Source organism: Pelodiscus sinensis, chromosome 8 (genome assembly GCF_052426305.1).
Source record: "Pelodiscus sinensis isolate ZL-2025 chromosome 8, ASM5242630v1, whole genome shotgun sequence".
In the NCBI taxonomy this organism is placed as follows: domain Eukaryota; kingdom Metazoa; phylum Chordata; order Testudines; family Trionychidae; genus Pelodiscus; species Pelodiscus sinensis.
The window spans coordinates 4248763-4264530 of NC_143059.1; the positions used below are offsets into that span (position 1 = coordinate 4248763).

The 15768-nt window shown below is 46.3% G+C and overlaps 1 protein-coding gene across 1 annotated transcript; it reads right to left on the reverse strand.

Annotated features, from left to right (window-relative positions):
• Nucleotides 1–1342: 1342 nt before the first annotated feature.
• Nucleotides 1343–15438, reverse strand: GDF10 (growth differentiation factor 10). Its single transcript, XM_075934636.2, has 3 exons — nt 15140–15438; nt 8803–9710; nt 1343–2453 (listed from the first exon to the last, which is right to left on the reverse strand). The coding sequence occupies exons 1-3, from the start codon at nt 15354–15356 to the stop codon at nt 2262–2264; spliced, it is 1317 nt and encodes a 438-aa protein (XP_075790751.1). The 5' UTR covers nt 15357–15438; the 3' UTR covers nt 1343–2261.
• Nucleotides 15439–15768: the final 330 nt, after the last annotated feature.

A 15768-nucleotide genomic window follows, 5' to 3' on the forward strand; every position in this document is an offset into this window, starting at 1 on the left:
GACAGAAGAACAGGAAGATCGTGCAAGGTGATCTCTTCAGCACGGGGCCACATCTTGCTCTGATTTACCCTCACCGATGTCAATGGGTGAATTTAAAAAACAACAACACAGCAACACCCCCCAACCCTGGTTCTGAATCTCACTATACGGTGAGGGAGTGGCAGTAAAGCAAGATGGAGACCATCCCCTGGAATGCAGGGAAAAAGGCTTAGAGAGCTACAGTAATTGAATTGGCGTGTCAGTGAAATGCTGTAACTAAGAGGGTGAGTGTAGTAGTTGGGGATTATCAGACAGGAGAGAGGAGCTGGTATGACCTCTACAGAGGGTTGCCATTCCCCAAAGCATAATATTAAACTTGGGGTTCAGAGAAGAGCCCCAAGGCAGGTTTTCCAGACCTCAAATCTACATAGCGAGAGACTAAAGACATTTTCTTTTGTTTAATCAAGAGAATGGTACGAGGTGATCTGAGCTCAATGGCCAAGTACCTGCATGGAAGCAACTTTTGAAAGTAAACATCTTATATCGAGCAGAAAAAGACAAGAGCAGGTGACTTGAAGTGGTGCAAATTCAGGTTAGAAATGAAGCAGTTTTAACAGAGAGGCTACATCTAGACTGGCATGATTTTCCGCAAATGCTTTTAACGGAAACGTTTTTCCGTTAAAAGCATTTGTGGAAAAGAGTGTCTAGATTGGCACGGATGCTTTTCCGCAAAAGCACTTTTTGTGGAAAAGTGTCCGTGCCAATCTAGATGCGGTTTTGTGCAAGAAAGCCCCGATCGCCATTTTTGTGCAAAACAATACCGCGTTGTCTACACTGGCCCTCTTGTGCAAAAGCATTTGTGCAAGAGGGCTTTTGCCCAAACGGGAGCAGCATGGTATTTCCACAAGAACACTGACAATCTTACATGAGATTGCGGAAATTCAAGCGGCCAGTGTAGACAGCTGGCAAGATTTTCCGCTCAGCTGCTTTTGTGGAAAAACTTGCCAGTCTAGACACAGCTGGAGGGTAAAAACCCACCAGAAGAACTTACCTAGGGAAAGGATAGAGTCTTCATCACTGGAAGATTTGAAATCACGATTAGCAACCCTTTCAAAGACCTGCTCTAGTGCCAAACAGAAGTTATGTGTTTGCTGCAGAAATTTCTAGTCAGCTTTGCTGGACTGCATTATGCAGGAAGCCAGAAGAGAATATCCTCACGGTCCTGTCTAGCTTAATATATAAAAATTACTCCAACAAACATAATGAGGGTTTTCCAAGTCAGATAGCTCTGATTTCTTTCTAACTGACACAATGCAATAATCGATTTTGATCGACATGAAATATGCATGAGATTTAGAGAGCCATTTTCACTATTTTAGATACTCCTGTACCTTTAATGTATTAGCTTTTGTTAAAAGCATTTAACAATGAATCTAGAGGATATAAAGTATAACTTACAAAAATATAAATCTTGGTTATTTTTAGTATTTAAACATATTACTATATAGTTTGTGTTATTCAGAGAATATATATATATATATATATAATATGTTTAGCAATCTGAAATTAACCAGCAAACAAGTGACTGTGGGAAGGAGTTACATATGTCTTTTGTAAAATATATATTAGGGAAAGGGAACCAAAAGTGGTTATATTAACATATTGTGTATATATAAGAGCTTATATAACACACTACATCTGAATCCCAAAGAAAAATATACATATTAAGCCCTTATTACAGAATTCTTTTTCAATATAAATACGTGGATTAAAAGGTATAAGTGAGTGTTTTAGGGAAAAAAATAACCATTAACAAAACCTTACAATTTTTGTCCATAAAATGTGATTTTAGAGTACGTTTGCCTTTGCAAAATCCATTTTTCTCCTTGGTTTGCTGAAGGGATAAAACAGCCAGGAAAACAGCACATAAGGATGTATTTTAGTCCCTGGGTTCTGGCAAGCTCTGTTTAAGTAGAAGTGATTACACTAAATACCAGATTTCTTAGCTAGCCAGGTTAAGAAGAGGTTTGGGGTTTGCTTTTTTTTTTTTTTTAAAGTAGGGGATTTCTGGCAGATGACTCCTGTTAATTTGCAAGACACACGATGACATGAAGGGAGATCTTTCCAGGGGAGCTTGTGTGTTACTTTATAGTCTCCGCATGCTTTCTGTGGATGGAATTGTAGACTTGCATTCATTCATAAACACAGGCCAGTTCATTTCCCATTCACAACTGTAGTAAAGCTGGGGGCACTGGTCTCTTTAAAGGAACACTGGCGTAGACTTATCGACAGGAGCAAGTCTCCACAGACATATTGGGGTAGATCTTTAAAACGACATTTTTGTTCTCATCAAAGAACAGGACGCTGAGCGAGTTCATCTTGTCCGGAACGCAGCAGGGTTCGGGAATGCCTGGAATGATTCCCACGGCTTTTACGATGCTCTGAATTGTGGCATGATTCGATGGCCGGACAATCTGAAACAAAGAAGGAAACAGGTTACCCCTTCGTTTAGGGGAAGTCGCTTTCACAGTTGGGCTTGGAAAAGAACAGCAGGAATTGATTTTTTTTCTTTTCTGAACAAATGAAAACCAGCTCAGGTTGGTTGCTCGGTTACTTTGCTAGGCACAAAACAGATCTTTGCCGCTGCTGGCAATCACGCCCAACGATAGGGGGTTTAGGAGCACTGTGGTACCACAGTCCTATGCATGTCACATGCTACTTTGTTTATATACAACTTACTTGGCTACTAAAAACTGTATTTCCTACCTGGAAGGACCAATCACTTGGACATTAGGAAAAACTTCCTACCTGTCAGGGTGGTGAAACACTGGAATAAGTTGCCTGGGGAGGTTGTGGAATCTCCATCACTGGAGATATTTAAGAGCAGGCTGGATAGACATCTCGGCCAGTGTTACCCAAATGGTGTTCCACGGAGCCCCGGGGTTCCGCAAAGTGAAAATAAGGGTTCCACGAGAAAATTCCATCACAATAGCATTTTATGATTACAAAATATTTATTAGTATTATGTGATTTTTGTTTTTAAACACGTGCAATTAAACTAAATGTTGATCTCGAGACCTTGTTTAACATTTGTTTATTATTATCCTTACTTCTTTGTGGTCTACTTTTTCAGCTCATATATTAGACTGTTATTAGGGGTTCCGCAAAATTCTTCCGTGTTTAAAAGGGTTCCATGGCCAAATGAAATTGGGGAAACACTGGTCTAGGTGGTGGTTGGTTCTGCCATAGGGGCAGGAGACTGGACTTGACCTCTCAAGATCCCTTCCAGTACTAATATTTTATGATTACATTGTAGCTCTGACTTGAAACAGCTACAGAAGGTAACAAGGGGTCCAGCAGGCACCAGCTCACGTCTTTCTGGCTATGACACCACATGAAGTCACAACCTATCTTGTAGAGCATTGAGTCCAGTCCCTCACCCACACAGCAGGACCAAGTACCATCCTGACAGATTTACCCCAGCTTCCTAAATGGATGGTGGAACGTCAGACTTGTGGCACTCGCATCCTTGAAAGCAGCTGCTCAAATCTCAGGTTGTCCTGTTTCCCGAATTAGCCCGCTGAGTTTCACTAGCCTCGGTGGCCCGGAAGGGCAAACGCTGTGTCACGGCGCTCGCAGCCAGCACGGGTAAGTACGGGCTGGTGCGCCGCACAGAACCTGGCTGCCTGAACACAGCAGCTGTAACGCAGGCCGGGCAGCACAGAGACTCACAGCCAGGCCGTGCTCAGAACTCTGCCAGCCTTCCAGGCAGCCTGGCAGGCCAGCTGTTGCATTCGCTTTGTGCCAGTGCAGGCGCTGAAGGGAAAACTTGTGAAACTCTGAGCTGAAGGCACAGCAGGGGTGGAACCAGATGTTACACACTAGTGAGTTTAAGCAACATAGGGCAGGCCAAATTCTGCCTTCATTCACTCCCCATGCAGACCCACGGAAGGAGCAATTTGATCCTAAAAGTACAGAAGGGTGGGATGGAAGCAGGAAAAAAATACACCTAGGAGGTATCAGATAGTCACCCCATCCCTTTTATCATATGCCTTCAGACCTGATTAGTTGCTTTCCTCTTGTACAATCCCACCCTGTCCGCAGTTACATCTGCTTATGCCAAGTTCCTGACTCACACCAGCCTAAGAACAGGGTGTTATCCAACGTTGCCCCAATTTTTTTTCCTTACATGCGCAGAATAAATTTTGTTATGTGCGCCAAGTCATGTGCAGATGTGCACCACCAATAGAAACACAAGCTGCTGGCTGTGGGAGTCTGTGAGCACTCTGAGAACAATCTTCTAATGCTGTTGCGAAGGGGTGATGGCGATCAGTCATTTTCCATGGCCACCGAAGCAAGGACAAGAATGCGCTTACTCTGCCAAAAGGGAGATTTAGGTTTGATATTACGAAAAAAGCTTTCTAACTATATGAGTTGTCAAGTTCTGACATGGGCTTCCAAGAGAGCTTGTGGCATCGCTATCACTTGAAGTTTTGAAGAACAGGTTGGACAAACACTTGTCAGGGATGATCTCAGGTTCCTTGGTCCTACTTCCTCGCAGGGGGCTGGACTAAACGGCCTCTCGAAGTCCCATTCAGTCCTCCATTTCCATGATTCCTTTGCTGAGAGATCTTAGGCCACATCTTGACTTGCCAGAGGATCAACACTGCAGCGATTGATTTTGCAGAGTTTGATTTAGTATGTCTAGTAAAGCCCTGCTAAATCGAACGCTGAAGGTGCCCCGTCGATGTCGGAACTCCTATTCCTCATGAGGAGTAAGAGACATTGACGGGAGCATTTCTCCCATTGACCTCTCTCTGGGAGGACGGCGCCAAAGCTTGGCTTAAGGAACATCGACTCCAGATATGATTTTTACATAGCTGGAATTGCGCACTTTAAACTGACCTTTGGCAGAAGGTCAGTTTGGAAATGGAACTAATCCCTCCCCTCCCAGGTAGCTTCTCCAAGCCTGGGGAGAGGAACTTGTACAGAGTGTGTCAGCGTGCAGTGCTGATCCCTGCATTTTGGGCCCCAATTGTGGACTGCAGTCGTTAGGGTCAGTTCAGTATGAAGATCCCAGCAGAAAGAAAAACATTCCTCTCTCTGTTTGGCAAAGCTCAGCATCCCAGATGCATTCCATGGCTCCAGCACCGTATCCCGCAAAGTGAGCACTTAATTCGTTAGTTACATCCTATCAATTCCTCATTCCTGTGGTGGCTGATCTAGGACAAGTTTTCAGAGTGGCCTGAACCCGACTCTCATTTTTATGGTATCCAAAAATCCCATGCCCATGTTCTTGACTGCCTCGTTTTGAGGGACCAAGTTTTTACAATATCCCACCATTTGTCTTTGCCCCTGTAAATAGTATTTCTTCCTCCCTCCCACCTCTTAGGCTGTATCTACACGACAAAGAAAAAGTTGGAAAAAGATACCACAAGTTGCGTATCTTTTTCAAGAGGCTAAATTTTGGAAAAACTTCCTTTCGGCACATCCCTTATTCCTTGTACAACAAAGTTTACAGGGGTAAGAACATGTCCGCTTTTCCAAATTTTTTTTTGCTACAGTGGAGATGTAACCTTAGAGATTAAGTTGTTTGCCTGCCTGGATGTGGATAGTTGAGGACTGTCTCTAAGAATTTTGTTTCCCTTCTCTGTGGTAAAATTGAGGCGCAATGACAGAAATGTTGACTTTATCTCTCAGTGTTGTATTTATTTGCTCTAAAATACAAGTTATGAGCAGCCAGCGAGAAGAATTTCCAGAACAGTGAGGCCTAACAAACCAAACCCACAAATCTGAACCCTCACAGATTTGGGATCTGAGTCTATGAGAATTTCAACTTTGTGGCTCATTTTTCTATTTGCCTAATACTTCTGAAGGAGAAGTAGTGACAACATTAAACCTGGATTTGTTTGGAGATCTGAATACATAGAGATACTTACATCTATAGTTTGCTGTTCCTTACCTTAGAAACAACTTAGCCTATCTATAATAGATTTCAGATTTTTTTTTTGTATTCCGACTAAGAATTTTTCACTCACTTTTGTCCCTGTGCAGTGTGGGACAGCAGGCTTAACGCGGAAAAACGGATGTCATGAATTTGTTCACAAGAAACCTGAGTTGTTGGAGCAAAGGGGGAAAGATGGGCTTAGGGTGGAAGCATTGGCTTAGGAGTCAGATTTGAGCAGTATGCCACCGACTTCACAAATGGCCTCGGGCAAGTCACTTGATTCCCATGCCCTGGTTTCCTCATCTGTGAAAAGGGGACGGCACCTATTTCAGTGTGTGGTAATTCTCTGATGTAAAATATCTGTAATTTGGGTGAAGGTTGGGTAATTCGTAATCTGACCGACTGCATTGCTCAGGATGTAGGACTTCCCTCACTTAATTCCTTTTTCAACTCGAATCTTGATTTAAAAATGGCCAGCGGTGGAGAATTCATCGCAATTCTTGTTGCTTTTTTTGAATAGTTAATTACCCTTATGGTTAAAATATTTCACCTTAGTTCTAGGCTGAATTTCTCGAGCCTTTGGAGCTTGTTTGTTTGCTGCAGTGGCGAGAACTTTATTTTCTATTTTTTGTGCCCCATAAAGGCAGGGCTGGATTAAGCTCTTCGTAGGCCCTAGGCACTCCCATAACCGTAGGCCTTTAAATTAGAGTATAGATAAATATAGAAGGGAGAGATGCCCTATCGCCCATACGCCTAATAGTATGTTATAACTGTATACTGTTTGTTGACCGAAGATAGCAAATTATTAAGTTTGATGTAGCAGTTTTCTTATCTTCAAGTCAATTATGAATTTTTTGTACGCCCTAAACTTTTTTGTAGGCTCTAGGCACTGTGCCTAATGGATAATCCGGCCCTGCATAAAGGTGCTTACAGGCTGTGACCAAGTCACTCCGTGACCGTCTCCTTGTAAACTAGACTGAGCTTTGTCAGTCTCTCTCTGTAAGGCAAGTTTTCCAATCTTTTAATCATTGTGTCTCTTCTCTGAACCCTCTCCCAGTTTTGTTAGTCTTTAAAGTGCCACCAGACTATTCGTTATTTTTTAAGTTCATCCTGTACAGACTAACTCGGCTACCCCTCTGTAACCTTAAGTAAACACAGTATTACAGCATATAGTGGGCACCACATACGACATCTGCTACTCAAAGTCCTCGGCTTATGCATGGTGCTTAGCTGTTGCTCGGAGCAGTTTGCACGTACAAATGCATTCTCTGTATACATTCATCAGGGCTCTGAAGGTCTGTAAATCCTGCCCTGCTTTGAAAGTGTGTCATCTAAGAATCCAAGTCCCTCTAAAATGAATTATTTCCATATCTTACAAGAACTCCATGGATTATCCTGTCTAGTGCGGGAGTTAGGCATAATTCCTGCTCTTTCTTATGGTGCCTTGCTTCCGGATTGAGAGCACCGATAATAGCTACGCTTTTGAATGTAGAAGGACATCTCCAATCAGTGCAGAATACTCATTTGTCTGGCAGTGCGGGATGAAGACTTGGACGATTGCTGCTAGAGCTTGCAAATGTCAAAGCAAAGTAGAAAAGCAGGAAATCATCATAACCATAATGTATATCCTGGGCCAAATCTAGAAGGCAAAACTCCCACTGGACTTCACTTTGGAACTTATTAGTAAGTTTCATCCACCTGCCCAGGAGGGATTCTAAACACTAGTGTATGATGTATGGTTTGAGCCCTGTGACGGGGTGTGCATACCCCGTACTGGGCCAGGAGGGCTTAATGCCCTGTAGCCAGAGGAAGTCCTGCCCCCAGCCACACCGAGCATGCTCCAAGTGCTGGGGTAGTATAAAAGGGAGCAGCTCAGCTCAGTTTGGGCTGGATGCTGGAGAGGTTAGGACCTGCTACAGGTGGACCAGCCAGACACCCAGGCAATGAGAGACGGAGACCCAGGAGATTGTATCGAGCCTCCAGAGTGGAAGGACCCTAAAACCATGTGGGTCAGCCCAATGCCAAATCTAGTAGGAAGTGACCCCGGAAGGGTGCACGAGTGGTATCTCCTGCCCAAGTGAGCTCAGCATGTTGCAGTGTAATTCCCTGCTGAGCAAGTGGCAGATCACTCCCCCACTGAGGTGTGGTGGAGTAGGGTGGGCCTGGACCCCCCCTACCAGGACTGCTGCCCCAACCCCTTTGACTCTAGCCATTAGGCTATATTGTCCTGTTCCCAAGGGCTACTTTATAGACTCTGGTCATTGGGCAGTGCTGCCCTGAGACTCAAGGGCTAATATATAGACTGTAGCCATTGGGCTGTGCTGCCTTGGGACAGGATGTGCTTATGATGCAACAGACCCCATTAGTGTAGGAACTTTTCTCCCACCCCGAAAGCAAGTTGAAGGGTTGGGGGCGTGTGCTAATATTTTAATCTATTGAGTCGGCCTACACCATGTGGTTTGATGTCATAACACTAGAACTGTTAGGCTAAAGAATAAGTCGAAGCTCAATATTAAGAGGCCTTAACGAAGCTGTTAAACTTCAGAAAAGGCTCCAAATTAATTTTGGTGGAAACACTATAATGGATAGAACTCTCCTGGATTCCTTTCCTGGCTCCACCACCAAATTGCTGGGTGATGCTGGGTAAGTCTTATCACTGTTCTATGCCTTTGTTTCCCCAGCTGTAAAATGGGTATAGATGATACTGATCTCCTCTGAAAAGCATCATGAAAGAGCTGCTGATTTTAATCAAAGGGGGGGGCGGAGCAATCTTGTGTGGACAAATTCCACAGTAGCAGTAGGATGGGCTAAATCATCCTAAATCAACATATTTTGCAACTAAAGACACGTGCATCCGCCATCGCGACGCATACTACCTTGGGCATCGGAAACTCGCAAGCCCCGGCACAGTAATATGCATCGAACGACTTGGGAGATATGATCCATTCATTCCAGCCAATGTCAGCAAAGTCCACTTTCATGTACCTCCTGGAGCACACCCTGGGCTCGTGCCATTGTTTTCGCCTGGCTTTCTTCATGGTTTTCTCATCAAAATTTAGCACCTGCGATTTTGTGAGCGTCTCTGTGTTTTCTTGCCCTTTCCTCCTCCGGTCCTTGCGGGAGGTTTTGGGGTGTAGGGACTTGTAGGCACTTCCCCACAGGTCATGTTTGCTGTATTTGTGGTTGTTATATTCCACCTCCGGCAGCTCGTTGTTCTGGAGAGAGCTGGAAAGAAATATGTCCCTCCTCACCCGGGCATCTGTGGACGCATTGGAGGACAGGCTGTGATCTCCGTCGGTGGAAGGGAAGGGGTCATACCGCTGTAGAGTCACGGCCACACTGTTGGGTTCTGCTATGGCCAGGTCATTAGCGTAAACCAGTATGTACGGTAAATGGTTGGGGAGCAGTTTGGGGAAGTCCTGGTATTTCTCTCCAGATTCGAGCTCCGCACAGAGAACGAACTCGCCCTCCCGTTTAGACTCCTTGATGATGGGGGAGATGTCCTTCGTCTGCCACGCCCCCCGCCTGTGGAGGAACACCGTGACGTTGCCTTTCACCAGCCCGTAGGCGGCGTTCTGGAGGATGCTCCGGAACACGAGACGGAACCGCGGGGCCGGGGGCAAGTGGAGGAGGCGGCAGGACGAGTTCTTGGAGCGTTTGCAGAACACTTCCCGGTGCCGGGGGCGCTTGTCGGAGTAGAAGTGGAACGTGGCAGTGAGGACCAATTCTGAATCCTGCATGGAGGTCAGATTGAAGCAGTACAGGGGTTTCTGGTCCAATAGCCCTGCAAGAGAATAGAGACAGACCGACCAATCAACATTCAGGGGACAAAATATATTTAACTGTGCTAAAGAGCTGGGCTTTCGGACTCAGTGCTCGTCTCGTGTGCCCCCCCTTCCCCCGTAGACCAAGAGGAACTGGGCTGAAGGGAGTCTCACCAGCTTAGAACCAAGCTAAGTGAGGAGCGATCGAAGCACCTAGACACCCCAACAAGATCAGGACCCCAGTGTGTGAGGCTCCAGGTAGACACACAAGACTTGCTGGACTGTGTGGCAAAAATGAATCTGGACCTTTCATATCCTGGCCCACTGCCCAACCAAACAGACCAGCCTCACTCTCAGTTCCACCTGCTCCTCCTCATTCCCTTTCCTTCACTACCTTGCTCCTTTTCCGACATCCCTCCTGCAGGTCCTCTCCCCTGTCCTGGGAGAAGGAGCAGCCTCGCCATCTATTCTGCCTGCCCGCCTTCTCCACCAACCAGTCCGGAAATGATGCCGGCTGGTTTCTTCTTGAATTCGTCAACAAAACTGATACGTTTCCGCAGAACATTTCAGTTCTGACTGTGACCCAAAGAGTCTGTCAAAAAGCCAATAGGAAGAAGGGTTCATCATTCTGTATCAATAGCCCCCACCAGCCCTGACAAACTCATTACACCCAACACATTGCTCTCATCGAATTCATCCAAAGAAGATCAAGTGAGGTATAGAGTAAAAATTTGTGTCCTACTGGGCTTCATGATCATGAAATGTATGTACAGAGGCTATGTAAGGAGTCACATATATAGTCTGGAAGGGTGGTTTTAAAGTCCGAGGCAAAACAGGGTCACCAACAGGTTTGGACCAGACAAAGGGTGCATCTTCACTTCCCTGCCATGCTTCATGGTAACTTACGTGAGCATTGTGAGTCAACCCAACGGAAGCCCGTTTGCATACACTGTCAACAGGAAGATGTGAAGGTAACACAGAGACAGCTCTCCAGGGAATTACCGGGAAGTCATCCTTATGTTCCCCAAAGTCATCCAAAACAATGACTTGGGGGAGCACAAGGGGAAGACAAAAAGACTCATCCTTCACCAAGGAAGCCAAAAGGACAGCACTTTCTGCAATCGGTGAAAGGGGGATTCCGGCCATGGCTGGAGACACTGGGCGGTTGCTTTTGGAGAGAGAACTTGAACGGGTTAATCCTTTGTCTAAAGTTCAGACTCCAGGAAGCATTTCATACTTATGTTTGATATGGAACCATTTCTGTTTCCATCACTCTCCTTATTCACCCTGGCTTAACCCTTAGCTTTTGATAATAAACTTTAGATTTTCCCTTGTAGCAAGAACTCAGAGCTGTGATGTGTAGAGCCTTGCAAATCCACAGATATCCACTTCATATCCGTGGGTATCCGCACCCCAGCATGTGGATGTGGCTATCCGTGGCTCATTTTTGTTGATATGCGGCTCCTGTTTGTATCTAGAGCTCTGCAAATATGCAGGTACCTGCTTGTACTCGTGAGTTTCCGCATCCCCGGAGTGGGTATCCGTGGCTCATTTTTGCGGATACGGATACAGAATTTTGTATCCATGCAGGGATCTTGTGATATGATATTGGTGGTGCTCCTCAGTTGAACAAGGCAAGCTGGGGCGCACATGATGCCTTTGGGGACATCTTAGCTGGTAAATTCTGTGAGTGCCCAAAGGTTACAGGCAGGGGAATGGTCCCAGAGGACTCAGCGGTGGGGGTGTACCTACTCTTAACCTGCAAGGCAAAGTAAGGGCAGGGGAGATGGTTTGGGAGGCTAACGGCCTGATGCCGTTAGGAGCTGATTTCAAGGAGACCATCAGGAAGTCTCTCTCCTGGAGGAGGGTGAGTAGGGGGGTTAGTGACTCATACTCCTGGATACCGGGAGAAAGTGTCACACTGTCAAACCAGCATTTCCCAACCCAACGGGTTTCCCCTTGGAAAATGTTCGAGTCTCAAGGGTGAAGCCTAGTGTCACAGCTACAAGGTGGAGTTTAGTGATGGGCAGCCCTGCATAGGGCGGGTAGTCGGGTTTAATTTGAGTAGCTGCCAGCCCCCAGACACTGGGAAAGTGGGACTAGACAGCTCACCAAGCTTTCCCGTACCACCAACCATGAGCAGAAGCAAGCACAGCCTCTTGGCACTTCCACGTCCTTCTGGACACCAGGCGTGGCCACTGCTCCACTCAGGAAAGCCTGCAACATAAAGCATCTCTTTGTGTCTACTCAGAGATGTTACTTCAGCAACATAGAGGTCCATGGTCCAGAGGAAGGAGCCAAACACTCCACTAGGGGGCTCCAAAACCATTGCCTGACGTCGGAGAAGTTAGTCTCCGTTTTGGGGAAAGATTTTGACATTGGAAAATCTGGTTTCGTTCCAATTGAGAATAAAGATACAAAATGTTGACATTCTGCCAATATGGAATATGATATATCCTAATACAAGCAGCTTTATGTTATGGAAGAATATATGAACCTTCGAAAGGATGCACCCGACAAATCTAGAACTATCACTGGAAGAGAGAAATTAACAGATTTTTGTAGCTGCGACATTATTTTGCTTATTGCAGTAAAGGATGTTATCTGTATAATATGAGGCACACACATTTCGGCTGTGTCTAATCTGCATCCCTTTTCCGTAAAAGGGATGCAAATTCGACACATTGCAATTGCAAATGAAGCGGGGATTTAAATCCCCCCAGCTTCATTTGCATAAACATAGCTGCCGCTTTTTTCCGGCTCGGGGTTTCGCTGGAAAAAAGCTCCAGTCTAGACGGGGATCTTTCGGAAAATAAAGCCTTTTCTGAAAGATCCCTTATTCCTCTTAAAAAAAGTAATAAGGGATCTTTCAGAAAAGGCTTTATTTTCCGAAAGATCACCGTCTAGACTGGCGCTTTTTTCCAGCAAAGCCGGAAAAAAGCAGCAGCCATGTGTATGCAAATGAAGCGGGGGGGGGGATTTAAATCCCTGCTTCATTTGCAATTGTGATGTGTCTAATTTGCATCCCTTTTACGGAAAAGGGATGCAGTCTAGACACAGCCTTCAGGAATGGTGCAAAAAAAAAAGTGATGTTTCTCCCCCTCCAAATTCCTCCCTTCCCCCAAGGACTTCTGAATTTCATGAAGAAAAGGAAAGAGTCGAGTTTATTGTAAGATAAGGTCCTTTCTCCCATCCTGGTCTTGCACATTCCTCCAATGAATCTTAGAAAATGGGGATCCCTGTTTTGTAAATTGCCAATGACAATAATAAGAAATGAATGTTATTTCCTTAATAATTCTGCCACTAGTGGCCTGATGGAGAGGGTTTCCTCTTTCAGGCTGTTGAAGAAAGAAAGGAGATCTAGCAGAGAAGACACCAGGTTGAGAGTCGGTACTCTGGTTTCAGACCTGGTTTTACAGTTTACTCACTTTGGGCAAGTTACTTCAAATTCTCTATGCCTCGCTTTGACCCTCAATAAGATGGATAGAAAATACTCACCTATGGCTATATCTATACTGCAGCTCTTTTCCAGGATACCAGAGGTATCCAAAAAAATTTGGAAAAGTGGATGCATTCTTTCACCATCCCTGTAAACCTCGTTGTACGAGGAAGAAGGGATGTGCCGAAACAGGAGATTTTTCCAAAATTTGATGCCGTGTAGATGTGCCAAATTTCAGAAAAACCTTTTCCAAAAGAAAAGCGGAAAAAGATACGCAAATTGTGAACCTATCTTTTTCCGATTTTTCTTTGTAGTGTAGACACAGCCTATGTGAAGTTATGTTGATCTGTGAGATTGTGGGTAAGAAATGCAGCTATTTAAATCCTAAATACTATTACATTTCAATAACAGCATGTGTGTATGTTTTAAATAAACTTGGCCATCCAAGTCTAATCTGAGTTACCTTTAAAACAGATTAATCAGAGTACAAGTAAGATTACATCATAGGAAAAAAGCAATTGGTTTACCAGATCAAACCAGTGGCCCATGACTAGGTCTCAGGAAAGTGCAAGAAATGCTATTGTAGGACAGGGAATCATATGCCAGTAGAAAAATGTCTTCCAAGTCCTGTGATTGGCTCTGAAACAGAAGGGTTTCTCCCCCTTCCAAATGTCTGGGGTTTTAATAAAACTCTGATGTGCACATGAACCTTCCATGTATTGAGGTGAGCATCAGCTCCTTGCAGAAAATGTTATCTACATTGTTTAAACTACGTTTTTTCATATAGTCACGTCACTGAAAAGTAAGTGACTGTGTTGTTCTAGCAATGACTTTCTAGTAACCCCTTACTACAAAATATTGCTGTATTGTACTCCAATCATGCAAGATTTTTTAAAAAATCTAAGAAATCCTGAGACAGAACCAAATTGGAATGCCCTTGTCCAAAACATCCTGAACGCACTAATATAGAAAGTCTCCTTTGAGGTGTGCAGTGAGAAAAATGACACAACTCGTACTGGAATTCGAAAAAAGAGGATTCCCCCTCTGCATTAACCTAAATAATATCTTAATCTTATTCTATAAAGGATTTCCCAAATGTGCCCTTCTTGTCTTCTTTTTAGAGCTAATCCTAGGTACCCGGACACATGGAAAACAACGAGTAGGCCTGTGGCACCTTACAGACTAATAAAACTATATAGTCATGAGCTTTCCTTGGTAAGACCCACTTCATCAGATGAGTTGGAGTGGAAATAACAGAATCCAAGGTATCAAGATCCATCTCAATATAAATACTGATATACCTTGGATTCTGTTAGTTCTACTATATATACCAAAAGAAGTACCTGCCAATTTTACGACACTGTTAATGAAGCTAATTAAGTGGCCTGGCTGTGTCCCATTCATAGTTTTTGATGTGGAAAAAGTTGGGGTGTGAAAGGCAGGGGGAAATTGGCTTTGTAGTGCAGTTAACCAGTTCATGTCCATGAATACCCCTCTGAGACTTGACAACACATGGAGGGGAGTCTAGAGGCACCTTAAAGGCTAAATCAATATACCTCTGGCTCTAGCTATAGCGATGTATCATGAGGGTTTCTAGGCAAACCCCACTTCTTCCTCAGAGGAGTTGGGAGCGGAGCAAAAGGAAGCCCATGATGCTAGAGAGCATGCAAAGCTGCAGACGGTCCCCCAGGGGGCGCCGCGTCGCCCCGCAGCTCGGGGGCGCAGGGAAATGGGCGAAGTTTGAAAGTTGTCCGCGGAGCGCGGGGCTGGGCGCTGCTTTCGGGAGCCAGGCGCGCGTTGGGGGATCGCGCCCCGCAGCGGGGAACTTTGCGCCGCCGCCCAGGCGCGCAGGAGCTGGGAGCGGCGCACCGGCTCCAGGAGGGCGCAGGGTCGGGGTTACCCCAGGCAGCCCCCCGCCTGCCCCGGGGGCAGGTTCGCAGGAGCCCGCGTCCCCCGACGGGCGCCCCGTCCCCACGCGCGGAAAGCGGCCCCCGGCCGGCCGGCGCTTACCCAGGCTGGCTCGGAAGCTGCGCACCGTGTTGCCGCCCCCGGGCCGGCTGCCCGCCCGGCTGTAGCGCTCGTAGAGCTGCAGCATGTGGACAGCGACCGCCTCCCGAGCCAGGCTGCCCAGCGCGGGGCCGGGGGGCTCGGGCGTGCGGGGGGGCCCTGCCCCGCCGGCCGGCCCCAGCGCCCAGAGCAGCAGGCAGCACGCCAGGCGGCCGGCCATGGGGTCCTGCGGAGCGGCGGAGCCGGGGATGCTGCCGCGGGACGCGGCTGGGCTGGGCTGGGGAGGTGGGAGCGACCCCTGCGCGCTGCTGATGCCGCGGCCGCCTGGCCAATCCCCGGGCCCGCGAGGTGAGCGGCGCTGGCACCGGGGCTGGGTGGGGGCACGGGGAAGGGAGGGGCACAGAGAGCGACAGACAGACACACAGCCCCATATACACACACACAGACACACAGCCATATATACACATCCAGAGAGAGACAGACAGACACACAGCCATATACACACACACACAGCAAGAGAGACAGACACACAGCCATATATATACACACACACACACATCCAGAGAGAGACAGACAGACACACAGCCCCATATACACACACACATACAGACAGACACACAGCCATATATACA